This window comes from Macadamia integrifolia, unplaced genomic scaffold, assembly GCF_013358625.1.
Source record: "Macadamia integrifolia cultivar HAES 741 unplaced genomic scaffold, SCU_Mint_v3 scaffold2054, whole genome shotgun sequence".
NCBI lineage: Eukaryota > Viridiplantae > Streptophyta > Magnoliopsida > Proteales > Proteaceae > Macadamia > Macadamia integrifolia.
In genome coordinates, this window is record NW_024868484.1 from 27,922 (window position 1) to 55,633 (window position 27,712).

General features: G+C 38.0%; 2 protein-coding genes across 2 annotated transcripts; one reads left to right on the forward strand and one right to left on the reverse strand.

Moving 5' to 3' along the window:
* Positions 1–6,746: 6,746 nt before the first annotated feature.
* LOC122065574 (uncharacterized protein At3g28850) lies at positions 6,747–9,744 on the reverse strand. Its single transcript, XM_042629389.1, has one exon. It carries the CDS (start codon positions 8,602–8,604, stop codon positions 7,135–7,137), a length of 1,470 nt encoding a protein of 489 aa, XP_042485323.1. The 5' UTR covers positions 8,605–9,744; the 3' UTR covers positions 6,747–7,134.
* Positions 9,745–20,027: 10,283 nt separating this feature from the next.
* LOC122065580 (homeobox-leucine zipper protein ATHB-13-like) lies at positions 20,028–22,247 on the forward strand. Its single transcript, XM_042629400.1, has 3 exons — positions 20,028–20,323; positions 20,416–20,792; positions 21,520–22,247. The coding sequence occupies exons 1-3, from the start codon at positions 20,197–20,199 to the stop codon at positions 21,865–21,867; spliced, it is 852 nt and encodes a 283-aa protein (XP_042485334.1). The 5' UTR covers positions 20,028–20,196; the 3' UTR covers positions 21,868–22,247.
* Positions 22,248–27,712: the final 5,465 nt, after the last annotated feature.

A 27,712-nucleotide genomic window follows, 5' to 3' on the forward strand; every position in this document is an offset into this window, starting at 1 on the left:
AGACTTCGATTTGTAGTCTTTACAAAATTATCAAGTACAACCAGATTGCCTAGTTGACTGGTGTGTGTAAATGCTTTGCCACCAAACCAAATTGTGTTATTTTAGGAGAGAAGGCTCTTTGCCAGTTATATACTTTGTTTCTAAGGGAACTTAGCTTCTCTTTATGATTCTGAGTAGGGGTGTCAATTCATGGCCCGACCCAACTAAATCGATTGGGACCGACCTTTTATAGACCGGCTCGGTCAGGACCGTTTATTAAATGTGTCGGGCTTGAGCCCGACTCGTTTATAAATGGTCGGTCTCGATTTTGCTACTTGGACCGTCGGGCGCCTGATCGAGACCCACCGAATAACGCCCGATCGAGACCGGTCTATTATGCACCGACTTGGCCCGACCATTTAATGATTGTAGAATACCTATTTTACCCCCCAAATTAAAGAATAAAAACTAAAAAGTAAAGACATGTTCACATTTTAAATAATGGTTATATTTGGTATCATTTATTGATTTATTTTCATTTTTTTGGGCTTGCATGAGTGGGGCGGAATATAAGTGCACATTTTAAAGAAGACCCGTTTAAAAACCGGTTAAAACCCATTTAACATTAAACATGTCCGTAGCCCGATTAAGGCCCGACTAAAGCCCGATTAAAGTAACCTGATTATAGCCCGAGGCCAACCGACCGAATATAAAGTGTACCATGCCCTCAATAACTAAGCCCGATTAGTTAAATGGGCAGACATGGTGTAGCCTTTGAAAGTCTTCAAGCCCGATTAAGCCCGATCGAAATCGGACAGGCCCGACCGATTGACACCCCTAATTCTGAGCGTCTAAGATATGGAAAAAGATCCTCGCCAATTTAGTGGCGTTCAATTAATGATCAAAGGTCTCGGAGCACTTGAGATATGCGTTCATGTATTGGGATATATGTCAGATCTTTTCAGCACTTGGATCACTAATTAGACACCCAATTAATTGAAGAGGAATAGAATCTTTAAAATACCACCACCTGATCAAAATACTGAATGTAGACTTTTTCCTTGCTTGCAAATCCGATAAGAATATTTCAAAGTTGACCTGAACTTTTGAGTCTCTGACCATCGAGGTTATCCCAACCACTACAGCACTACTGACCTTTAACGACGACGACTTTGGCAACTACATGCACCATAGAGTCCCTTTGGTCTCCTTAGGCAAGCTCTGACGTAATAAGGACTTAAGTGGCCGGCTGGTTTAATTATATATGCCAACAAGAGAACTAGTTTTATTCATATCAAAGGTTTCCCTTGACTCGACCTTTGGACAAGGATCAAACCGGTTTTAATTAGTCTTTGGTCTATTAATGGGTTTCGATCAATTTGGTTCAGTTTTTTTGGGACTTGTCACTTTAGACCCGACAGTCTTTCGGTTCCAAACCAAACTGGTCTAATTATAATTTTTCATTATTAATTTCTTAAACCGAAACCAAACTGCCTCATTATGAATCGGTGGATTCTGATTATCGATTGGTTTTGATTCCAAGTTTCGATTCTCATTCAAGTTTGACACTCATTATTCATGTGGTTTTTTTCTTTGAAATGAGTGAGATGAGATTTATGAAGTGTTTTTAACGCCACATGAACACATGATTATCAACACGGAATATGTAACACCACAACAAGGGCTAATAGTATCTTCATTGGTAGTCATTTCGCTTCCCTTTGTGTAGTTAAATTTAGAGAGATTTTTTGTTATATGATGGATAAAAAATTTACACGTCATTCATGAGCAGATTCTTTCACATGCCAAGATACATAATCATGAGACCCTCTCTTCGTTTGAATTAATACTCAAGCATGGAGGAAACTCTCTTCATAATATAATTATACAATTTAGTGTATTTTTTTTTTTCACCCAACTTCAACCATGAGATCGACCGTCTAATTAGACTAATGAAGCATATTTTTTATTATCTTATATAATAGAGAGGAGAGTTAATGATGATATTCACCATTGGCAGGGTCTAATTGTAGGCTTATATCACTAATGGTGGATGAAGAAAAACTTATTCCACAATTTATATGATTTTTATTTTTTTTGGTTAGACAATTTATTAAAGAAAATAACTTGTAACTCATACAACTTCAAGAGGAAAAATCGTGGGGCATGACCCATGGTTTACTGGTGGCATGGCCAATGCAAAGTGGCTCAAATCCAGCTGACTTTTGACCTCCAACCAATCACTATTCATTCAACTCTTCCTCAACTCTTAGGGTCATCACCACAGGGCTCTATGGCTCTCATGTGTTTGAGTTGTCCTGATTCATGTGGTTTGTGGGGTCTTACATGGACTCTCGAAGTTTGCCTTGTCTCGCAAAAGGTGAGTCAAAATTTTATTTATGAAAAGAAAAAAAAGGGGAAGATTCAAGGCTAACAATATTTGAAAGGATCATAGCGATAAGTCTATTGAATAAAATCACATAAACCATTCAAGAAGGAAGAAGAAAGCGACATTTTTGGATATGAATTCCCTATCTCATGTGAAGAATATGTACCAGACTTGTCACGGGTGTTGCCTTGATCACATGGATGCAAGATAACACCAACAAGATGACCAAGGCATCCAAGAGACACCTAAATGAAAGCTGAGTACTACTATGTTGTGAACCATACTATTGTGGCGATATTATTTTGGACATATACTGCCCAGTGCAATATTGGGAAGGCCAAAATGAAAGCTATTGAGCATATATGCTTAGCTAGCGTTGTCCAGTAGCCGTGAGGATTGGGGTCCAACATGCTCTACCTTGTTCTCTGAAAGCCATTGTCTCTTACTATGCCCACACCTGCTAGGGTGGGGTGGGGTGGGGTGGGGTGGGGGGGAAGAATTGGCCGGGAGGCCTCTTTTCTAATATTTTCACAATTCAATTTGGGTGGATAACCAAATCAAATTGGTCCTTCTTCATATCATATATAGTAAAAGTCTTCGATGGGTCATCATCATGGTTTTAAGTATCGGTGCGTATCGTGCCGTATCGGTCGATACGTATCGGTATCGGTAGGCATCGGCACGATACATACCGATACGCTACGGGGAATTTTGGGCCCCCTTTTACGTATCGCTGTATCGTACCGTATCGGTACCGATACGTACGATACTCTACGATACGAACTTTTAAAAATCTGGAAATTCCCGAGAGTATCGGTACCGTATCGGTATGTATCGATCGTATCGTGCAGTATCGATCCGTATCGTACTGTATCGGTACCGTATCGGTACATATCGACTGAAAATATGAAAATTCCCGTGAATGTGCCTTTTATTGTTTGAAACAAACACTTCAAACTCTCACCAATAGTTTTTTATATTTCTCTTCTTTCTTCCCCTTTGATTCACACACCTTTTTGGAGACTCAAATGGTAGATTGAAAGAAACATTGTCGAAGTGAATGGTTCAAAGAAGGAGAAAAACATAGTCCAAGAAGAACCTTGAACTTGAAAGTTGAAAAATTTGAATAGTAAGTTCTTGAATCTTTACTCACTTTTTTCAATTTTAACCTTAGATTTTCAAGTTTTTTTACAAATCTAAGGTTCATCATAGGGGTGTCAACCGGTCGGGTCGGTTCGGTTTCGATCGGGCTTAGTCGGGCTTAAAGATTTTCAAAGGCTACACCGTGTCCGCCCATTTAACTAATCGGGCTTAGTTATTGAGGGCATGGTACACTTTATATTCGGTCGGTCGGCCTCGGGCTATAATCGGGCCACCTTAATCGGGCTTTAGTCGGGCCTTAATTGGGCTACGGACATGTTTAATGTTGAACGGGCTTTAACCGGTTTTTAAACGGATCCTCTTTAAAATGTGCTCTTATATTCCGGCCCACTCATGCAAACCCAAAAAAATGACAATAAATTAATAAATGATACCAAATATAACCATTATTTAAAATATGAACATGTTTTTACTTTTTAGTTTTTACTTTCTAATTTGGGGGGTAAAATAGGTATTCTACAATCATTAAAGGGTCGGGCTAGGCCAGTGCACAATAGGCCGGTCTCGATCGAGTGTTAAACGGTCGGTCTCGGTCGGGCGCCCGACGGTCCAAGTAGCAAAACCAAGACCGACCGTCTATAAACGGGCCGGGCTCAAGCCCGACACGTTTAATAAACAGTCCGGGCTCAAGCCCGACACGTTTAATAAACGGTCCGGGCTGGACCGGTCTATAAACGGTCGGTCCCGATCGGTTTAGTCGGTTCGGGCCACGAATTGACACCCCTAGTTCATCATACTTAGAATCACATTTTGTGCATCATTATTACATGAAATCATTGGATTTATAAGGATTTACAAACTTTTTTCAAGAGAAAATGAGGGTTTCAATTTATTTCAAATTTCTTAGATCTACTCACGCTCAATGATTAAAAATGTTTAGATTTTTTATATGTTATGTAAAAACAAGTGTTCTATAACTTCCATGGAAATTTTTGATTTTTCTCAAAAAAATATATTTGTCTATCAATACGATACCTTCCACTTAAGTATTTATGCATTCTACATGTTATATATAACTTTTTTTAACTGTTTTTTTTATGCAAAAGTGTATAAAAATGTGTTCCCTATCCATTTATGTGCGTATCTTTAGCGTATCTTAGTGTATCTCCGATACGATACGATACCCTCCGATACGTATCTTAATTTTGACCGACCGATACGGCGACCGATACCGATATGGAGACCGATACCGATACTTTAATCCTTGGTCATCATCCATCGTTAATGATTTAGTGGTCTTCATAATTAAACTGACAACTTAATTCAAAAAATTGTATAAATATATATGTCATGTGCCAGATTAAATAGAATTCAAATTTTGAATATGTCAAAGTGATTTTTTTTTTAATTATAATCTATTTATTTTACTCTTAGAAGTTTTTAGAGTTAAGTAAATGTTATTATCGTTCAGATATTTATTATCTTATACCCTTTTCAAGTTAACATAAATGATAATTTAAACAAAAGATGTATTATAATAAAAAAAAAAAAGTTAAATTTTCTTTTTCATTAAATTGGATTAAAACAGGATTATTTCTTTATTTATTTGGTTTGGCAAAATAGACTATTGAATTGGTTTTTTATAAAGATCAATGGTGAATTAGTACTCAAAAGACTATCAACATGGATCCGGATCCTTTCCAACTACTAAGATGTGTAAGCAGTAGGGAGAATCATTATTAGAGTAGTATAAATACGGGCTTCACCAGCTGTGAGTTATTGTGAGTTATATGATTAGGATATCTTATTTGTGATATCCATCCACTCTATAACAAAAAATATTCTCCAATAGCTTAAAAATACTTGTGAAAAAAAAGATGATGGTGACGGTGGGGGACCTGCTTAACCCATCGCTCATTGCTTCCCCTTCCATTTGCCACAAGCCCTCCTCTATAGCCTCAATCAGACCATGAGAATCACCAATGTCAAAAAATTGGGCCTAATCAAAACTTTTTCTGACTTTATGAAGAAAGTCATTCCTCATTTCAGTACTTATTGTTGTGGAAGAGGATCAACAAAATCTCCGACTTTGGCTTCATACATGATAGACATGATTGCATGAATATCCATCCAAACCGCTCTCCCCACAACTTGCTTTCTACTTTCTACCAAAATTTGCTTATCATCAAGCCAAATTATCTTTAGAAACTTAACCAAAATGTCTTATTGATCTGATTTCAGTTTTGATTTAAGGAAAATTCTACATTATTGATCAGTTACAATCTCACCAATTGGCCTAATAAGACTAACTGAATAAGTCAAGACCAATTAAGGGTGTATAAAAACTGAATGAATGGATTTAGATATGTAGAAAAGAATTTGTTAATCTCCAAAATAGTGCATTAAAATTGTAACTTTCTTTTAATTGCTCCTGTTTTTCCCAGACGTTATTAATGTAGTCATCATAGTATTTAATATAAGTACAAAAAAGAGTTTTTAAAATATTATAATGTTATTTAATGCAATTTTTATTTGAAGAGATAGAATTTACCTCTTTGAAGAAGAAAAAAAAATTGTTATACTAGAAGAACAAAAACGTAATATTACAGTCTTGTTTTAAGAAACCGAAGTTACAACAAGATTTTCTCATTAAATTTTAGATATCAAAATTTTTTATAATAATTTTTTATTCTTTCTTTCTAAAAGACATTTATTGGTGTTTATTGATTGGTGCTAAGTTGCCTTGTCTTTGGCCCACAAATGATAGATTGAGTGAGACCAATGGTAATAAGATCTAGTTTTCCTCAGGCCACATTGAATGAATCATGACCCATTGTAACCCCGAACAATAAGGGGGAGAGAGGGAGTCCTATCTAGATTGTTCCATCATTCAACCTCCAATGAAAGAAAAACCTTATCCATAATAATATATATGGACATCAGAAACTTGTTTGCATGTGCTATCAGTATGCCAGTGTGCATACCAATAAAAAACTGTGGGGAGACATTTGGGCATAGAAACATGTAATATATATATATATATATATATATATATGTGTGTGTGTAGTCAATCGTTTTGGGTCATATTGTGCACCGATCAGAATCATTAGATATCGGTGTTGGTCGATACCTCTACGGATGGACTGCATAAGGTGGATCCGTGCCCTATACCTAAAGCCAAGATTGGGACCTGGGGTGGTCCCTAAAGTAAAACCAACTGTACCGACTGACTTGATACCTATAAGAGAGTAAGAGAGGAATAGAGACAAACATTAAATTGGAGAAGAGAGAGCCAGAATGACATTAAATTGGGGAAAAACTGCTTGCCAACTAACCAAATTATTCACTTCTTTTTGTAATTCCTTCTGATGAATCTTACATCTTTCTGTCCCTTTTCTTTCTTATTGGTAACAAGAATCTCTCTGATTCATTTATCTCACTTGTAAATGTAGGGAAAAGTTTTCCTTCATCAACTCAACAGTGAAGGGTTAACCCACGAATCAAAACTTGTGTACAAATAATAAACAAAGAAAACACAAAAAGAAGCAGAAATCAAAGAAAAATAACTAAAAATGGACTAATCAAACTGTTATGGGCTAGCAACTGAAACTGAAGTAGCCATTGATCTCTGTAATTTTGTAGTCTGTACCTCTCTAATGTAAGAACTAACTGCAACAAACAGGGCAGCGTATGATCCCATTCTCATTGCAGTCAGGGCACCGTATAAACCCACATTCAGATTCATGATTGCCTTCATCCTCATCCTCATCACCTTCCTCCTCCTCCTCCTCCTCCTCCTCCTCATCCCCACCTTCGTAATAGATCTTACAACTCCCCGAACACCTCTTGCAGGGCACAAATCTAATATCCCCACAGGCCTCGCACTGTCCACCACCACCACCACAGGGATCGTCTACCTTCTCACACCCATGGACAAGCTTCTCTAGACCTCCGTCCTCGTGCAACTGCTTTATCTCATCCACACCACCAATATAATTCCCCTTTACGAACACCCTGGGTAACCCACCACCTCTGTACCCATCCCCTAACAACTCCTTCAGCTCCTCCTTGAATCCGAAGTGCATCGATACATCCCTCTCGTCTAATCGAACACCCAATTCTTTCATGATCAACCTCACCTGGCAGCAGTCATCGTAAGTCTTCCTAACCCCTCTCAGGCTCGTGAAGTATATGACCACCTTGTTCTCCCCACCTGGCGGGCACTGGAACCCATTAGTACTCGTCATGAAATCGTTGTCCACCGCCTCTTCCTTGGATGCCAGGATCAAACACCACCGGTTATTGACAGGGGATGTAATCTTCTCTCTCTCCGGTGACTGAAGAAGGGAAGTGTTCGTCGGTGATATATCTTCGAGGGCTTTTCTGAAGGTCGAGATGATATCCGGATCGAAATCTGAGACGATGGGCTTGGGAGTGGGATTGGGATTGGGATTGGGATCGGGATCGGGATCGCTCTCTGACATTTGAAGCCATAGGGGTATGGGTGTTCCGTTGCCGTTTTCCTGCTTTAGTTTGGGACTGGAGGGATCGAAAGGTGAGCAATTGCGGACGGCGTTAAAGGAGAAGCAGCGTTCTGGGTCTGCAAGATTGGGGAGACGGAGATGGCTGCTGTCTTCTAAGCCTTCCATTAATTCCCAGGTGTTGATATTCTCTGGTTCGCCCGGCGGGGTTCTGACTGGGGTCTTGGGGACGACCTTGGGGATCTTCTCGTTGATCATGTCCGACCAAGTCTTGGCTATTCGTAACTCCCTGGAAAATACCACCTTTTCTGTGCTCTTGTCTTGTCGATTGGAATTATTTCTCTGCTTCTTCTCTCTGCTATAATCGGAGGCATCGTCACTGTCCTCATGGTCGTCGTCGTCGTTGTTGTAGAGAGCAGTCCCATTGGTGGAGATGTGATCATGGTGGCCGTAGTGATTATGTAGTGGGGAATCAAGCTTGAGAAAACCCAAGGTGGAGGAAGTGAGGGCGACTATGTGGTGACTCTCGCCATAGCGCTGGGCTGGGTGGTGGACGGGCATGGGAAGGTGCAGAGGCACTGAATTGCTGCGAGATAAAGATGGGTCCTTGCCGCAGTGACGGCATCTCGATTGCTTGGAGCTTGCGCAACCCATTATTGAAGAGATTCAGAGAAAGAGAGGAGAGAGTAACAAGAAGGAAAGATAGAGAGAGGATGATGATGGAGGGAAAAGGGGATTAATTAAATAAAGGGGTTTTTATGCATGAATTGGAGAGTGGTTTTGAGGAACATTCTTACATGAATTGGCTGTAAGGTTTCATCCGTTCATTCATTAACTACTTATTTATTGGACTTCCAACTTTCGGATATAATTGCGGAAGTGATTATTATACTATAACTAAAAAAGAGAAAAAAGAACTGACACAGGAGATCAAGGATCCAGAGATCTAGAACTCCAGATCGGCTGTTACAGTTTTCCTTTTTAGAGAGAGGAAAAAGGAAAAAAAAAGGAAAGGAGACCTAAACCTATTGAAACTCTATAGTAATCTCTTCTAAATTGGAATACGGATCAAGGAATTCTGTCATGATCCGTAGTAAACCTTAGTTTCTGTTAAAGGATTTAGAAAATCTAGTTCTTGATAGGGAAACATATAAATCAAATTTAGACCCAAAAGGATAAAAAGGAATTGAATCAAAATCGCAAGTCCTTAAGACTGTAATTTGCAGAGGAAATCAGAAAGAAGTAGAAGAATTACCTCAAAAACTTCCGAAAGGAAAAAGGTTTCTTAGCGAGTGGAGTTAACGCGGATATACCAATTGTCGTATGATGGCTCAACAACTATAATGTCCAAAACCCTCTATCGGTCTCCTCGTCCTCCTCGTCCTCCTCGTCCTCCAAGAAATTCAAATCAATTCCAACGAACACCAGAGAGAGAGAGAGAGACTCTTAAGTCTCAACTTTTAATGGAAGACAAGAAGAAATGGAAAAGGGATGCAATGTCTCCATCGTGGAATAAATCAATAGGAGGGCAAAGTGGGGAGGCATTTCCTTCAGTCAAATGAACCAATTCAATTCAACCCAACCCAAGGACGGAGGGAAGACCATGAATCTTATTGGAAGAATTCCTTCCTTCATCGGTGTCAATGGCACTGGGGGATGGATATCAACAAACAGTGAAGGATAGTCTCGGCCACTCGTCATATAGGGTTGATAAAGATGACCGATAGACGTGGGTGGAGGAAAATTTTCTCAGTGGGAAAATGAAATCTAGAAGACATGGCTCCTAAGCTCATGTATAAATTGTAAGAATTCATCTCCCGTTTGGTGAAAATTTCGTTCATATTTATGGCTCTATGTGTGTTTCTATTTGTCCTACATGCTGGTACCTACTCCAAACTAGCAAGGTACTTTCTCTCTTATTTCAGGGATCTTATGAATGGAGACTTACAAGGTAAAAAATGGTCCTTGGTTGCTTGGCCCCTATGCTTAGATACAAAGGACGGAGAAATGATGCCTCCATCCCTTTGGAACCCAAAAAGCCCCATCCCTCTTGATGCTCATGTGCCTCATTGGCCCCACATTAGAGAGGGTGCACGATCAAAGAGCATTCATTTTCCCTTAATAGTAACATTGTAATTTTGATTTCTACCCTAAAAAAAAAAAAATTGTAACTTTGATTATTTAATAATCAAGCAATTGAAAAGAAGCAACCTAAATAAGTTGAGTTGTTGCTTTGTTTAATGGTGACAAGATGTTTATCAAGGACAATACCAGATTATGCCCATAATATTTTGAATTCTCATCCTCCTTTATTTAGGAGAGAGCACCCAGCCACATCCAATAGTTAGGAGGACCATAGACATACACCATAGTACCTGGATGCTTAGCCAGGGGCTCCTAACCACCAAATGTGTGATGAGCTATCTCCCACGCTTGAGAGAGGAACTAAATCCATTTATGAGTCTGAAATCTATAAACATACACAAATTCTATCAAATAAATAAATAATATATATAAAAACACACAATGAAACTCTCTCTCTTCCGTCCCCTCCTACCTTTACCATCAAAATCACTGAAATATCTTATAGCTCCGTGCCCTCTCTCTCTCTCTCTCTCTCTCTCTCTCTCTCTCTCTCTCTCTTTCTTGCCCCCCTCCCCCTGTGTGGTAATACATTTCTTTTTTTCTTTCTTTCTTACACGCATCCCCCTGAAATTTATGAATAGATAGAATCATAATAAAACATTGAAATACCTTAAAATTTGAAGCTTTTCTAAAAATAAATTAAAGACAGAAATCCAAGGGATTATGCCAGTACATGAGAGGCCATATCCATACAATTAGAATTCAATGCTTAATAAGTTTACACTATTTCCCAAATATCTCTAGGTTAAAATTATTTCATCATCCTAACATAAGGCAACGTGAATTTTTAAATTAAAAATATCTATTAATCTTGTCATACAATTTTTCTTCATTATATATAGGATAAAATATTTGCACACCTTTAGCTCAAACTTGAAATTGCATTTGGACACCTCTTTTAAGATTCAAACTACTGTAATAAAATCATTGTAAAATGTCTTATATCCCATTATTTCAGTATTTCTCATTATATCCCCTCCAAAGCTCAAAATTGCACACAGGTGGTCGAGGGAACCCTTCCTCTATACATATAAAAGACAGACTGAATTTTCAAACGAAAATGACCTCATATCTCATTTTGGTTCATTGACCACCATATAATATAATTAAGGTCTAATACCTTCCACGCCTACACCCCAACCTACTTCGTGTTTCCATCTCCTCTTGATTCACCCCTCATTATTCCTCCCTGCTTATTTCAGCAAGTGAATCAATGAAGCGTTTCTATGATTCAAGATCAATTCCAACTGAATCAAAATGCTATCCGTTTATTTGAGAGCGGATCAAAGCCCTCGTACGAGAATCATTCTCATACAAGGACTTGATCCGCACTCCATTTATTAGAACCATGCCCTCCTCTTCTCCTCTTGGATTGATGGACCAATGGAAAAGAAGAAAAAATAAAATAAAATAAGAAATATAAATTATTTATTACTTGGCAACCGGCCATGCCCAAGTTGTCACTTGATGCATTGGTATCGGGGTTACATGTAAAATGCATGACCCAATGATAGTCATGCAAGTGTTGGCAAGGGACCCAATTTCCAAACACCCTTTCCGTAATTATCCTTCCCATTCCCTAATGATTAATATGCTTAACAAATTTCAACCTCCTTCCATTCATGAATCTTGAATCATGTGGGCACGTCATATTTTGATGGAACATTTAGTCGACCACCATTAAATTGGGATAAACCTGCCCTAGTTTTAGCTCTTAAACTTTTAATTCAGTGGCAATAAGAAGTTAGGTAGTTAGGCTCTCGTATAATTCTAAATAGGTTTATGGTTTGAATCTCTTATCCTCTTCCCTCATACAATGATCTAGGGGTGTCAATTCTTAAACTGACCTGATAAAACCGGTTGGACCGAACCGATAACAATACGGACCAAATCATACTGAAGCCTTAATGGGTCGGTTCGGTTTGGAGTATTGCAATCCCAAAATCAAATCAAACCGCACCGGAAACCGGATGAACCCAATACCAAACCGAAACCTGTTCAAAACCCAGATCGAAACCGAAACCAAACCGGTAAGAAACCAAAACACTCCAAAATTCATTAAAAAAATCAAAATTTGCATAGTTTTGTAAACATTTGTATGGAAAGTCGAATCAAAACTGGACCAAAAACCAAAACCAACCCGGTTACAAATCGATTTAAGAAACCAAAGACAAACCGAAACCAAACCACACCAAAACCGAAACCAAACCGAAACCATAATTTTCTTATTGGTTTGGTTTCGGTTTCAACTTTTCCACACTGAAACCGACTCAACCTGGGCTAAAACCGATCCGGACCGACCGATTGACACCCCTACAATGATCAATGATTGTGGAAAAAGAATATCTTCACCATGGGTGATAATTTGACACCAAAATTGAGCTCTAGAAGTAGGTGAATGTCATCATTTAATTACGGCCCCTTTTGTTCAAGATCTGAATATCTTTCTTCAGTCCAATTTCTATGGATGAAGAGATGAAGAGATGAAGAGATGAAGAGATTCACCCTTCATCGTCCATTGTGAGGATTTGAGTTGGATGGTCGATCAAGAACCCAAGCTCTGTAAAAGACATTAATTGTCTTCCTAAAGCTCTTTACAGTTGGCAAGGGTTCCGGATTCCTGGATGGGGATGCCACTACTCGGTCGGACATGCAACCCTCTCATGATCGATCATTAATGAAATATTAATGGAGTGTTGTTATTTCCTAATTTAACTTTCCTAATGCGACGTGCTATTTATAATTAATATTTAGTATTCCTCTTCCTTCATAGTGGGACGACTGGTTTATACATCTTATCAAACATCAAATGATAAATAAAGATCCTAAAACCAATTAACCTATCATCCTCCTCCATCATTATGCTCACCACCACTCGTGTCGTCTAAAACTTTATATATAGATGAACACATGTCTTGTGTTTCCTACAATCCAGCAATCCCCTAATTAATAAAACTAATCAGATTTTGGTTAATTTAAAAATTTTTAATGCCTGATGATCTCCTTGTCGTTTAGTAGTTAATATATAAATTAAGAAGTAGAAGTTGGGAAAATGAACTCAACTCGAAGGGCAAAGTGGGTGGATGATGGTTCTGGCCAATGGCCAATGGCCAATGGCCAATCAGCCAGTGTTATTGATTCAACAACGTTCATGGGCTTAAATATAGGAAAACCATCACTGGACACCGGAGCCATTATGTGAACCCAAGCCCACGGGCTCGGCCATGAGCCCGACAGAACTTGGGTTGAGATGTCCAGGCCTGGAGTCGAGAATAGGCTGAGGCCCTGGTTTGAGCCGATTGGTCCTTACATCAGGTCCAATCCGGCTTAGCCCACCCCAATCAAGTTCAATTAAAGGTGGGCCCAACAGGGCTGGGTCAAGCCGAGAGATTCCAAGCCCGGCCTTTATTAAATAGGCTCCAAAATTTGATGTGACTGACTCATTCAAATTGACCATGCCGGCCTACCTATACAATAATTGGAACTACCATAATGCCCTTCTACATGGAACAATAAATTAGTAGTAGTAGACCACACAAGGAGACCTACTTTTAAGTGGGCCATGCAATGAACTTATTTTTGCCCTTTTTTCTTTCATTAGAGCTGTAAACAATGTTTCAAATGTCAAAGTTCCTGAAAAATGAATTTGACTTAATTTTCCAAATGAGCTGCAAAGCATTGGATATAAAAACCTACCCACCCCTGGGGCTAATGGGCCAATTCCTGATAACAGGGCATTTAATAATCAGGCTGGGTTTGGACTTTGGATTTGAAGACCATTTCCTATTGAATGGGCTGCTAAACTACCAGGGAGCGGTTGGGGTTCACTGAAGTTTGACACCCCTACATTAAATTAAATCAACTGATAGCATTAGTTGGGCTCATACTGTGTTTTTCTAATTTTGGATAGATTATATCCTCGAGTCGAATGCATAATTTTTAGATCAACCATTAAATTTGACATGTGATCTATTCAAGAGATGTTTGATGAATGACGTCTTAAGTCATAACTAAAAGCCTTTCTCCATTCTAACGAATATAGAATGGTCTTGGGCTAGTTCATTGGGCCCATCAAACATTCTCAAATTCCATGATGTCGATTCTTGAATCATAAAACCATGGTGTATTGAAAAGGCTGCAAAGCATCTACAAAGCACCCCCCCCCCTCCTCGCTCTTACATTTTGGAGCAACTTTGCAAGAGAGCTTGTTTCCAAATTTTGAACATGTGACATTCATGTTACGATAGTACAATTTAACCGTTGGGCCATTGGTTTACCCTCACCCTTCATATAAACTTTGTTTTGAATAAAAAATAGCAGAAAAGATCCTCACACTGTTCGTGTGCAGACTATTTCCCATCCCCTCTCAATTAATTATATATTTTAATTAATATAATTTTATTTATTTTGAAAATGTGGAGTCCATATGAATGATACCTTTTTGACCACCAATGTGGCAGCTTTAAATCTTCTGATTAAGGCCCAATTATAGGAAGCCCTAAGTAGCCAAGCCTCAATCATATGGGCCTCGGTTCGAGCCCATACTCGTAATGGAACTTCTTCTTTTGTCGATACAAAACCCAACCCCACGAATCCAGCAGAATAGCAGATACACTTATGCAATTGGGCTTAAAAGGTTCTTATGTTTAAGATTTAATTAGATCAATTAATACGAGGATTTATAAATCAGTGGGTGGCTCATAAACTATTCTCTCTTTAAAAATATTGTTTTGGAAAACTGAATTCTGGTTCATATCAGCAAAAGTCTTTTTCTAATCTCACTCTCTCAAGGAAGAATCCGTTTATGGGGGAAAATACCAAAATTCTCTCACATGCTCAATATTGATAATTTCATTTTCAGGCTGATTTCGACGTGATGATAAGTATTTTATCATTAAAAATCAAACATTAGCTATTGTTGCGATTACGGCATAAAACGGCCACCGATTCCCCACCCCCTATTGCCAAGAAAGCATCATCGCTTGATGTGCTTCTTCATAAAGTTTTTTTTTTTTTACTCATACTCATGTCTTGCATCATTGGATAATGTTCGAAGTGCGTTTTTGATATATGGCATATCAAAATCGAACAATCAGATCCAAAGTTGTGGCCATTAGAAGATAAGATTTTGATTCATGCAAATCCAGAGGTGTCACATGTTCTAGGAGCCCGCGTATCTACCTAAAGGCTCTGTAGATCTACCAAAAAATTAAAGCCTTGTGGGTTCATAATCCTTTTTTTACACTCCCTACGAATCCACAAATTCTACGCTAGTTCCACATTGACTCGAAATGACGATTCCTTCATTTGGAAACCTTATAAATAAACCCCTTCTCCTTACCAGTAAGGATAGATCAGAAAATTTGAGGGAATAATCTTCATTTGGGTGCATTTGGAGGCCTCCAAAACTCTAATTATGATATTCTCCAAGAAAGGGCACATCTCCGAAAATGGGACATGAAAAATTCCTATTATGAGGTGAAGACTTGGAGAAAGGCTCCATGTCCTTCCACAAGTAAGAATTGAGAGAGAGAGAGAGAGAGAGAGAGAGAGAGATGCCTCCCTTTGAGTCAAGAGACAAAATTAAAGGTCTACATTAGGAGCAAAGGGGCCCTCCCCTCTCGACCCTATTCATTGGTCAAAGTAAGGTATATTTTCTATCTTTCTTGAGTGTAGTTTAGCATAGTGTAATGTAGCGTAATATAATTAGTTTAATTAATTATTAGTTCAATACATTTATAATTAATTAGTTAATTAGAATATTGGATAAACATGTTTAAGGTTAATAATAGTTAATTAGTTATATGAACAAGTTTAAAGTTAATACTTACTATTAATTAGATATGCATGATTTATGGGTAATTGCTTCAAATAAAGTATATGCAGGATAACATATTGGCCTCACTGATGCAATGGTGCATAGTAGCAATTCATACATAGAAATGTATGTGGGTTAGGAAAAATATGTTGGGAGAATGTTCAAATTTATGTGTTTAATATAAACATCGATTGTAATCAAGCGAAGTGTGTGTCTAACACCTTCCCAACTTTGTAACTTGATCCTTACCTAAATCTATAATCAAAATCGTAGACCAAGAGTTTGGAGTTAGTAGCTCTCTTCCCATATCATAAATGAACTTTTTTCCTGTGCTAGACCCTTACCTTAGATGTTGACTTCTCCTTTTCCATCTTCAGTTGAGGAAGATGAATTGTATTGACCGATAGCGACCAAACAATCACTTAGGACCCATCACCACTTGCGATTATGCATTGCACATAACGTGATGGCACTTTAGAGACTACCAAGTACTAATGTATCCATCTTCAAGTCAGCTTGAAGATGTATTCACCAAAGCGTTGGGCAAATATCATATTCATGGTCTTATTCACAAGATGGTTTTTTCGTACCATTCTCTCCAACTTGAGGGGAGTATTGATCTATCATTGTATGTATCTCCATATCTGTTGTATGTACATATATATATATATATATATATATATCTTCATACCTGTACTTTTTTTTTTGGTAGAACCTGTAATTTCCTTATTTTATTGTAAAATAATGTTTGAAATATTAGATTACCGAAATGATCACTTCATGATTTTGTATATATTGTTATCAATAGAAATTCCCTACAATTGGTCATTGATCTTACAATTCTAATAAAAGAATAACATCTGATGATAATTATTAAAAAAAAAAAAAAACATGGTACATGTTGGTACTTTGGAGTCGGCAAGATTTGGAATAGGTTTTGACAGTTTTGGTATGGGCTGTGGGAGGGAGATCGCCTGGTTGGCATCTGAACGTTCATGACAGGCTTATAGCAACAGCACAGCACAGCACAGCATAGGCGGTGGGTGGAGACTGGAGACTACAGGAGAGGTAGTAAGGTAAAAGCCAGCCGTCCCCATAAAAACCAGAGTTGTGTTTGGTTCATAATCCGCCAAACCCATGCCCCACTTCCAGCGGCTCAAACAAGTTTGGTTCTTTCTCCAATCTCAATAAGAATGAAGAAGCATTTAAGCTGAAAAGTCCTACCCAACAACCAATGAACGGTCCCGATCAACACCAGCCCTGTTAACAAAAATGATTAGATCAACTCATTCATCCATTTGCTGATGATGCGCATAAAGACATATGAAGATCACTTGCAACTGTTTCAAGAATTTAGAAGAGGAGAGGTAGTTGACGTGGCTTATATATCTTAGACCCCACACACCTCATCTCCCCCGGGGGACCGGAGAGAGAGAGAGAGAGAGATAGATTGTTGAGAGAGAAAGATGAGCAAAGTGACGTCAAGCATGCACATGGGGGGATCTATTTAAGTTGAACACACCAGAAGCTCTAGGCATGTGGACGAGAAGATTCAGTAGTGGTATTTGCCTTTTTTTTTTTGGTTGATGAGAGAACTGAGAAAGAGCAACAAAGCTATATAGAACATGGTGGATCCACCCTATTCCACTGAGGATGGGGATGCCCTTCAATTTCCAACTAATAAAGGCATGTGGGCTCTTGTTTTGCTCAGATTATAGTATTTCTTCATGTGGGATCCACACCCCCTTCCCTCCGGAAAAAAATCGTCACTCTTTGGAGATTTTTTTTTTGGTCCCATATCTTCCCTAAGATGTGGGACCCAGTGATTTCTCCAGCACTGGAAAATTGAATGAAAGCAACCAGAGATTAATTTCTCCATCCCAGAGAGAAATATGACAACTGACCAATCCCATTTCACTCTATCACTCTCTGAGATCAATTAAAGCCAAGAATCATCCTTCCTCAATAGTTAAACAATGGAGCCTTCTATTAATTCAAGTTTTAATCCGATTTAAGGTCCTAATTAGGGTTGATAAGAACTGTCTTGTAAAGATAACTGGCCATTCAATCAATCCATTAATCAGATAATTACCACACTCCATCAGATGGAAATGGAAATACAAGTTGGCAAGTTGGGTTTGTTGGATACAACCTTGTTAGAACCATGGTCTACTTGTCCTGTTCTGTCTTTCTCTTATTATAGTAAGCCCTCTCTAACTCCTCCATGGAAAAATTGAGAAGAAATAGGAAATGGGTTTTCTTCTGTGGCTATGTGCAGGGACTACGCACTTTCTGTATTTATGATTCAATGCATCTATATAAATATCCAATTGTGTTTGATCTTTGCTAGTCTAGGTTAGTAAATGCTTCTTCTATCCATAGATTCTTCAAATCCACCTTGGCCAATACATATCATTACTGATAATTTAAATTGGTTTTATTCTCCTTTGGTTTTATAGCCAATAACAGAGATGAGAGATCCTGTTCACAGTTCACAAATCTGAATCCATCCAACCCCAAAGAGATAGTAACAGAGTTGCACATGGTTTCACCTCGAGTCCTAGGGTTTTGTATTGACATTCCTCTTAATTGTATTGAATATGCTCTCCTTGTGGGATGTTCAGATTATATTATTTGAAATTTTGATGAATAGAGTTGACCTTAAGTTTTTTAACTTAACTACAAAAAGAGGAGAAGGAGGGGGATGAGTTCTTTTAATGTTATTAATATGGGATTATCATGATTTGAGAATCTAACAATGTATTAGCCATTAAAGGAATGTATTAAATTCATGTTAGTAAAACAATTCTTTTAATGGGGTTTTCAAGTAGACTTTTTATCTTTGGAGATAAGAGGATTTGATAGTTTTTGGCTTCACACATAAAAGTGAGAAAGAGCCAGCGGATAATTACATAGAAACTGTTCAGTATGAAAATAGAAATAGTTTAAACTGATCAGCAACTTATGGGGACATAATTTATATGTGGAGGGTCATAAAATAGATGTATGAAGGATTTAAGGGTCGAAAAAATCAGACCCAGGATATATATTTTATGCACTTGCAGGATAAATATAATAAATGTAAGAGATGCATGTGGGTCTACTAAAAATACAAGAAAATATAATTGGAAAGTGATGGGACTAGAAAAAGAAGAACAAACCAAACAAATTGGTGAAGGCCTCAAGTTTGATGGTTGTAAAACAGAAACAAAGGAATTTCTTTCCTTCTGAATATTTGTAGTACAATGTAAATTGTCACTTGGGTATTGTTCAAATTGAATAGTTGGAGGATCTAAGTAGTTGAGAGAGAGAGAGAGAGAGAGATGTTTTGAAGAGTTGGCAAGATGAGAGGGGCAGAGTGGGGTCTATATGGAGTGGACACAAGGAGCACAAAGACAAACAAATACCAGCTCGGTAGGGTTAGTATAAGGTGAGGGCTTTTTCTCTCCCTTCCCTATTGCTTAATACTGAGGATAATGGATGGGAAAAAGCCCTCCTGATGCACGATACCTGTAGGTGGGTTAGGTAGCAACCCCTGCATCCTTACTGGACCATCCTTAGATTCCTGCCCATCTCTCTCTCTCTGCACCTCAAAATCTAAAGATAGAACCATCCTTTTTCTCATTTCCCCCAAGTTATATAACACCATCTTCACTAAAACCCAACATAAAATATTGAAATGTTTAATAATTTTCTAAGAAACGAAGCTCTAAATTCAAATTTCTCAAAGGAAAAAGTAATTTAACTAAAGAACAGACTCTATCTCAGACCCTTTTAATTTATTAGTTTGCCACTCCTTTTTCACCCCCCCTGGTTAGTGTGGAAACACAAGACAACCTATAAAAAATTTCTAACTATTTGAATTATCATCATATGCTACTCATTAAACAATGTATATCATTTGCCAACTGATATAATTTTAAGAAGAAAAAGCTCTCTCTCTTCTATAGAAGGGGGCAATAGACAAAATTAACTTACCTTTAAGAGACTACAAAGCTTGTAACCTGTCTACCGCCCAATTTTCTTTCCCTTTTTTTAATTTTTTTTTGACTAAAGCCGCACTATTTTCTACGTCTCCCTTTTTTTTTTTTCCAGTTCCCTTTGGTGTAATATATTACACCTCTGCCGTTCTTTCTCTCACTCCAAATATCTCTACCTCTGCAAACCCATTTGCTCATTCTTCTCTCCCTCTCCCTCTTTCTACTTAGAACACCAATTTCCTCATGAAAGTCGGATCGTCAGCACAGATTTTCATTCTGATAAGAAGAACTTGAGCTTGAGCTATGAGTTGCAATGGAATGGCCTTCTTCCCTGCCAATTTTATGTTACAAACTCAACATGAAGAGGAGCACCAGGCTCCGACACCTCTCAACCCTGTCCTTCCCTCCTGCTCACCTCAAGACTTCCATGGTCTCTTTCTCTTTCTCTCTCTGAATCTTATCCTCATTATCATTTAAAGGTTCAATTCCTTAATGGGTATCAATTGTTTGTGGGTGGTGCAGGTGTTGCGTCATTTCTAGGGAGGAGATCCATGTCATTTTCAGGTGTGGACGTTTGTGAAGAAACAAATGGTGAAGATGATTTGTCTGATGATGGATCACAGGTGGGAGAGAAGAAAAGGAGGCTTAACATGGAACAGGTGAAGACACTTGAGAAGAACTTTGAATTGGGTAACAAGCTTGAACCTGAGAGGAAAATGCAGCTCGCTAGGGCTCTTGGTCTGCAACCAAGACAGATCGCTATATGGTTTCAGAACAGGAGAGCCAGGTGGAAGACCAAGCAATTGGAGAAAGACTACGATCTCCTCAAAAGACAGTTCGAAGCAATTAAGGCCGATAATGAAACCCTCCAAACCCAGAACAAGAAACTTCAAGCCGAGGTACCCTTTGAGCTCCTTAGATTTGTCTTTGAATTCATGCCTGAGAAGAGAAGAGAAATCTAGTACTTTGGCTTTAAGGTAGTATAGAAATTCAAGATTTTCTAACTGGGTTCATCAGCACTCAAAAAAGGAGAACAGCTATTGTTGGGCTTCCTAGAAAAATAAATACTAGACCAACTTTTTTTTTTTTGGGGGGGGGGGGTGTTTGAAGATAGTAGATTGCTGACCTCATATTGATGAGAAATGATAATTTTCTGATCATGCATGGGCCTGTTGATCTTTTTATGTTCTCTTCAAACTGAAAAAGGTATTTTTGATTTGTAACTTTTTGATAGATCCTGAAATCATGATTTTCTACAGAACACTTGGGGTTTAGTTTCTTTATTTCTTGCCCTATCAAATCAACTCCTCCTTATTTTGGATTAGATTGATAAAAAAAATCAAATCTGTTAGGGACTTGGGTATAGAATTCATTCTATAAGTCTCTTCGGTACTCATTTCTGATGTGAGATTATTATTCCACCTTCCCATGGAACCCGAATATAATCATGGTCATGGTCATGAGTCTTAATAAAAGACTGAAATTAATCCTTGCTACTATCTATACTTTATTGGGGTCAAATGATTGGGAATGAACATAGTTGTCAGTTGCTGTGGATGAAGTTGAGTTGGGGTTTTTTTTTTTTTTTTTCATTAATGATTTACTTAATATACTGATTGGGTGCAGATATTGGCTCTTAGAAGTAGGGAACCAACTGAATTAATCAACCTCAATAAAGAAACTGAGGGTTCTTGCAGCAATAGGAGTGATAACAGCTCTGACATCAACTTAGATATCTCAAGAACACCAGCAATCGATAGTCCTCTATCGTCCCACCCAAGCAGACCACTCTTCCCAGCTTCTATCAGGCCAGCGACTATGACCCAATTCCTCCAAAACTCATCAAGGCCAGACCTCCATTGCCAAAAGATGGAACAAACTACCGTTCAAGATGAGAGCTTCTGCAACATGTTCTGCAGCATTGACGATCAACCCGGATTATGGCCATGGCCGGAGCAGAACCATTTCCATTGAATCTGGACCTAATTATATCTGTGTTCACAATCGACGGGGACCCAATTTGCATTTGCGGCGGCGGTGGCTTTCGGCCTTGAAATGAATGAAGTACAGAGATTTGTTGTGCTTGGCCAATTTATCTTGGACTGAAATGTCTCAGAAAGTCTTTTAGATTGGTGTATAGAATAGAAAAAAAAGGGTAATTAAATTCCAGATGGGCTGAAGATGATGATTTCACAAGAAAAAGGACTCTCTGCATCTTTGAATCGTTAAACTCTATCTTCTTTACTTGATATTTAAGAGATGTGGAAGCAATCTAAGTTAAGATTACCTGTGGTAGTGATTGGCTTTCAGTTCTACCATGGGCAGTGAAATAAAGAAAGGATTTTTCTCTCCAACTCATGATTTGATTTATTTAATTTTTTTTTTCATTGGTTTTGATGTCTAGATCTCTTTTTCCAAATTCCAATACAATGTCTCATGTCTGCAAGCTCTTTGAAGAAAGTTCTTATGATGAGGTGAGGTAAGGAAAGAGTTTATTTATTTAAAATAATTACAATGGATAGATTAGTCGTTAGTGGGTGAACCGTACCAAATCTGCTTGGCACCTCGATGTTATTAATCAAAGGAAAAAATCTCATCTTGGAACACTTTTGTGATTAGGGACTGTTTTAATGGAGTTTTTGGCAATGGTTAGAACCTAAATTGACGGTATTAATACAGAGATATTGAATGCGGATCCAAGGTGACGTTCTTAGGTGGGGGGTGAACAGTGTCGACTACGAGAGTCTAGAAAGAAAGAAATTTAGAGAGAGAGAGAATCGAAGCACACATTCCAAGAAGGAAAGGAGACAAACAGAAAGAGGGGGAGAAAACAAGGAGGGGTTGGAAACGGTCGCTCTCGTGAAGGAGACGTTGGTAATTGATCTCATGGTGACCAGAGAAGGTATCCACAATTGAGTCCACATGTCCTCTTTTCGCCAAAGAGCTACACTGAGTCTGACTGATACGCTCTCTTGATAAGAGTTCCGCTGCTGCTACATGTGACCCACTGTCACCCATTATTTAGTGGCACCCAAGTTTCCACCATGTTTCTCTCTCTCTCTCTCTAGAGAGTACCCACGTCGACTTGTATTTATGCAGTAACCTACATATACCATCCTGATGGGGGAAAAAAACAGAAGAATGAGGGGATAAACAGGAATTAGTTCAGTTTTCACATCAAAAGAGAAAGGAAAAAGGGATTAAAAGGGGGGAAAAGTTCAAGTGATGAACCATGAATTCATCTTTTTGTACCCAAAAAGACTGCCATCTTTTGAATTGGGAAAGGACTCATCAAAAGAGCCACAAGACATCAATGGACCCCAGTCTTACAAAACAACAAACACATCCCATCAACTTCATCTTTGATTTTAAGTCACTTGACAATGTATATATATATTATATGTCCTTAATCAGTCTCCTGTTTCAAAATTGTCATGGATCCTAGCTAGATGGCCATACCCTTCTAAGTTTTTCTTATGGGTTTGGTTGGTCTATTTCTCCCTCTAATGTCGGAGTTTAGCTGGTCCTCTGATTTTGTGAATATCTATGATCTAACCCTCATCAACCTCTCTTCAAATGGTAAGTTCAAATAAAGACAGCCATCTAGCAAAATATTTACTTGGGGGTATCAACTAGTGGCCATAGAAGAAAATTAAAACTCCACCATCGATGAATAGTGGAGCTGAAGCTCTCTCTCTCTCTCTCACACACACACACACACAGGATTTATTGGAAATAGTGGGCGGCATTGATGCAGAAAAGAGTGGAGATTCGTTTCGTCGTAATTCATAATGCGTGGGTGATGACAACCTTTTCAGTGGCCTCTGAGTAAGTAGTACTAGTACTCTCGCTGGTTGTACACAGTACCAATGCAGAGAGAGAGAGAGAGAGAGAGAGACCTCATTCGTCGTATCTCATAATGCATGAAGAAAAGGGAGAGAAAGAGAGAGACCTTCAATCGTCGTATCTCATAATGCATGAAGAAAACCCTTTTCAGTAGCATCTATGTGACTGGTTTGTATTGGAGGGTTAATTTATACGTGCTCTGACACTCTGAATCGACTGCTTACGTCACTGGGCAGGATGGGTTGGGAGGTGGGAGGTGGGGACTTGGCATCAAACGTACCAGTGGAAACACAGTAAAGCATGCATTTCTCAACACTAAATATAATAGCCAATGGTCAAACTTAGACATTTAGGTATCGTTTGATAATGTTTCTATTGTTTCTATTTCAAAGTAAAAATGATTTTTTATATTTTAAAAATAAAAAAGAATTTTTTGATGTTTGATAATTTTATTTCTAGAAATATTTTTTACAGGTATAATGCCACTAAAAACCCCAATAATATCATTGGATGCCAAAAAGGGAGAGAGGGTTCGATTGTCTATTTTTAGATTTAAATAGTTGAGAGATTTATCGAGTACAACAACTTTTTTTTTTTTCTCTCTCTCTCAAAAACGATGAAACAAACGTCGTCAAAATCATTTTTAGAATTGTAAATAGACATAAATTTTGATTTATCACTTTTAGAATTGTAAATAGGCATAAATTTTGATTTATGTTTCTAGAAACGTGTGAAACGGAACAACTTTATCATACGCTTTTTAGGTTGTTTCTCCGTTTTTTAGAACAAAAATAATATACAAATGACAAAAACGGAATGTTGTCAAACGATGCCTTAAGGCAATGCTTAGCAGTTAGTTATGTTAGGGATGGACCACCGTAGGATACTTTTATAGGTGCATATACATGTTATCAAGACCCATGTAACAATAATGTAACCAACTTACTGTAGTCACATGACTATGCCAATGTGTAAGAAGTTCGATCGTCATATCTAATTAAGTATAAATATATATCATATCAGACACTTGATCATAATATATAGAAAATGCTTTCATTACAAGTTATACTTATACTTTACAAAGGTGAGGCGTTAAGGTGTAGTGAGCATTTAATGGTTGAGGTGCATTATTGTGAGTTCTCTCAAATTTTAGATACTTATTGCACCTCATCGCTCATTGCAAATAATTTGAACTCACTAACCTTGCATAACCAAATATAGATAGGATATATCCTTCAAAACCCTAATATAAGTTCCTTACTTCATTGGGATAATATTTTCAATAAATACTCAAAAAATTTTTTTTTTTTTCATTGGAATATTATTATAGCTCGAGTTGGATGGTTTTTCTTTCTTAAGAGATAACCCAGAAATATAAATAAGTGATAAGGTAGAGGTGAAGTATGGGATTTGCATGTTATGGTTGTTGACAATGAGGGGTGGATGAGCATAGTAGGTAGTTTAGTGTTGTTAATAATTAATGGTTTCTGTAACCGTTATATCTGTCTATGGTGGTGAGCATATGAAGGAGATTCAGAGATGCTATATTCGGTGATATATATGGAGTAGTACTCTAAGAACCTAATTAATAATCATATTGGAGAGTTGAGCAATTGGTTTATATTATTATATAAATCCCCTTCCCTTTGGTGGGGAGAGGATGAGTAACATAGGATGCGGCAATTCTAACCTTAATAAAGGCTGAAAGAAGAAGCTCTTTAATTAATTATGAAAACTAATAAGTCAAATAGATGCTGCTTATAATGGCCAGGTGGACGGTTTGATAAAAAATATATAGAATGGGATTATGATAAATAGGAATCAGCCAATAGCCGCCATGTTCGTGATCCTTATGACAAGAAGATCGTGGGTTGTTAACTAACCTGGATTGTGGGTGTATTATACACTTTTGTTTAATAACTCACCCAGCTCCATTCCCTCATGAAAGAGCTGTTGGTCAACGCCTGTTATTTATTTATTTATTTATTTAATTTTTATTTTCTACTAATTGCGCAGCCTCCGCACCTAAACATGAAGAGGGTGAAATGAAATCTCACCCTTGTGAAATACGATAAATTCACTCTTGTTGATATCTATGTGCATTCTCTCATTGGTCTTACACTAACAAAGGAACCACATGACTACAAAACGTTCTTGCCCTTTTTGGTTGGGTTGGCGAGTGGGGTGGTAATGGTGCTTTGAATTTTAATAGGATGCAATCATTATTAGCATTAAGTATAATTCGAAAAAAAACAAAAAAGAATGTACACCAAGGCTCAACTTGGCCCGTAGTTTGGAGTTTGGAATAGCTAGGGCCTGAGCGATGAGCTGAGCTTGAGCCAAGCATAAGGCATTGTTGGATATGTATGTCCATCAAACTTGATTTATTAATAAGACTATTTATTTTCATTTTTGCCCCGCCAACAAACAATTGATGTACTATTAGGCTTAGCCTGAGTTTGGTTTGACCTAACCCGATGCTGTGATCTTGACCAGTTGAACTCTTTTTTCCTTTTTTTAAGGAGGATAACGAATAAAAATATATAATAATAACAACGTACTAAAAAAAAAAAAAAAAGAAGATGCTTACTTCCTCCCCAGGATTGAAAACATAGAATTGAAATTCAAATAGGTCCTGACCGGTCGGTGGAGAAGTGGTCCTAATAAACCTGATTTTAGTTTTCGTACAAGGATTGGATTTGGATCAACCTCAGCTGATCCAATCTCTCTCTCTCTCTCTCTCTCTCTCTCTCTCAACACAAAAACAGACACACATGGATCAAGATGTTCTTTCATGACTTGTCATCAAGTTTTTATTGACTTTGTAGAGTCAATAATTACAAGAAGAATTGGAATGGCTAAGAACTAGCCAAGTATTTTTAAGCTTAGTTGAGCTTACATGACTCTTGACCAATTATTATTATTATTTTTTTTGGTGAAACTCTTGACCAGTTAACATTAACTTGCTTGATAGCACCCCTAGAATCAGTTGAGGAAATTTAATTTTCCTGCCTTGTCTACTGTAAGAGAAAATCATGAACAAAATTGAAAATATTATGATGATTGAAAGCTTATCTATAATATTTTTTTTTCCCACCCATACTAATTTATTTTGTTTGTGGGTCCAATTTAATTAATGAGTGGCTTGCAAATCTGATGGAGTTGCACCTCCATTGACCACATGATCTAGTAGTTGGCAGGTCAAAAGGTTCAAATTTTAGCGACAACTTGGCTCCACCTTCCCCTATTTATTATGCTAAGTTTTACTTCTATCTGATGAAGAAACAATACTGATGATCGATCCATCCATCCATTTCTCTTCCTAATCTTCTATTTATTCTAATTGGGCTGGGCCTATAATGATTATAGTGGGCCGTTTGTAAAGATTAAATGGAGATCAGTGCTTATGGACGGGCACAATGCTGTGTTCATGAGCCCACTAAGTTTATGGGATGACCCGGGAGCCCATTGCATATCTTCTCAAGGAAATTCTGATCTTTATCCCCACCCTAGTCTAATAGTCTTATTCATCCACTATTTTCTTCTTTTTAATTAGTTGTTTTGTCCCATTAAACAATTTGGGCCCACCCACACGACCAATCTCCTTGAGTCAATGTGATCTTCAAGATACTGTAGGCCCACCAATATTCTGCAATCTGCATGTTAGAATGAACTCACACAGGTAAGTAATTATGTGATAGGCATAGCATGAAGATGCGGACAAATCTGGTACTGTGCAGAAGATACGCAAGGCCCTAGCTTCTCAAGTGAGGAGTTCATGGGCCAATATGTGCTTATTTTCTCATGAAGACCCTTCTAATTGAAAGGGCACTTGATAGGTTGTTGAAGATCTCAAACGTGAATGATCTGGATAACAAAGGCACCTGGTGCCAATCAATCCAAATAAAGGGAAACCCTAAAGCCTAAAACTTAAACCTCTTAACCCTAAACCATATGCTCACCTATTGCTTGG

Coding starts and splice junctions, on each gene's coding strand:
- LOC122065574 (XM_042629389.1), bottom strand. CDS start 8,604: ATGGGTTGCGCAAGCTCCAAGCAATCGAGATGCCGTCACTGCGGCAAG.
- LOC122065580 (XM_042629400.1), top strand. CDS start 20,197: ATGAGTTGCAATGGAATGGCCTTCTTCCCTGCCAATTTTATGTTACAA. Junction 20,324..20,415: donor CTCACCTCAAGACTTCCATG/GTCTCTTTCTCT, acceptor TGGGTGGTGCAG/GTGTTGCGTCATTTCTAGGG. Junction 20,793..21,519: donor ACAAGAAACTTCAAGCCGAG/GTACCCTTTGAG, acceptor GATTGGGTGCAG/ATATTGGCTCTTAGAAGTAG.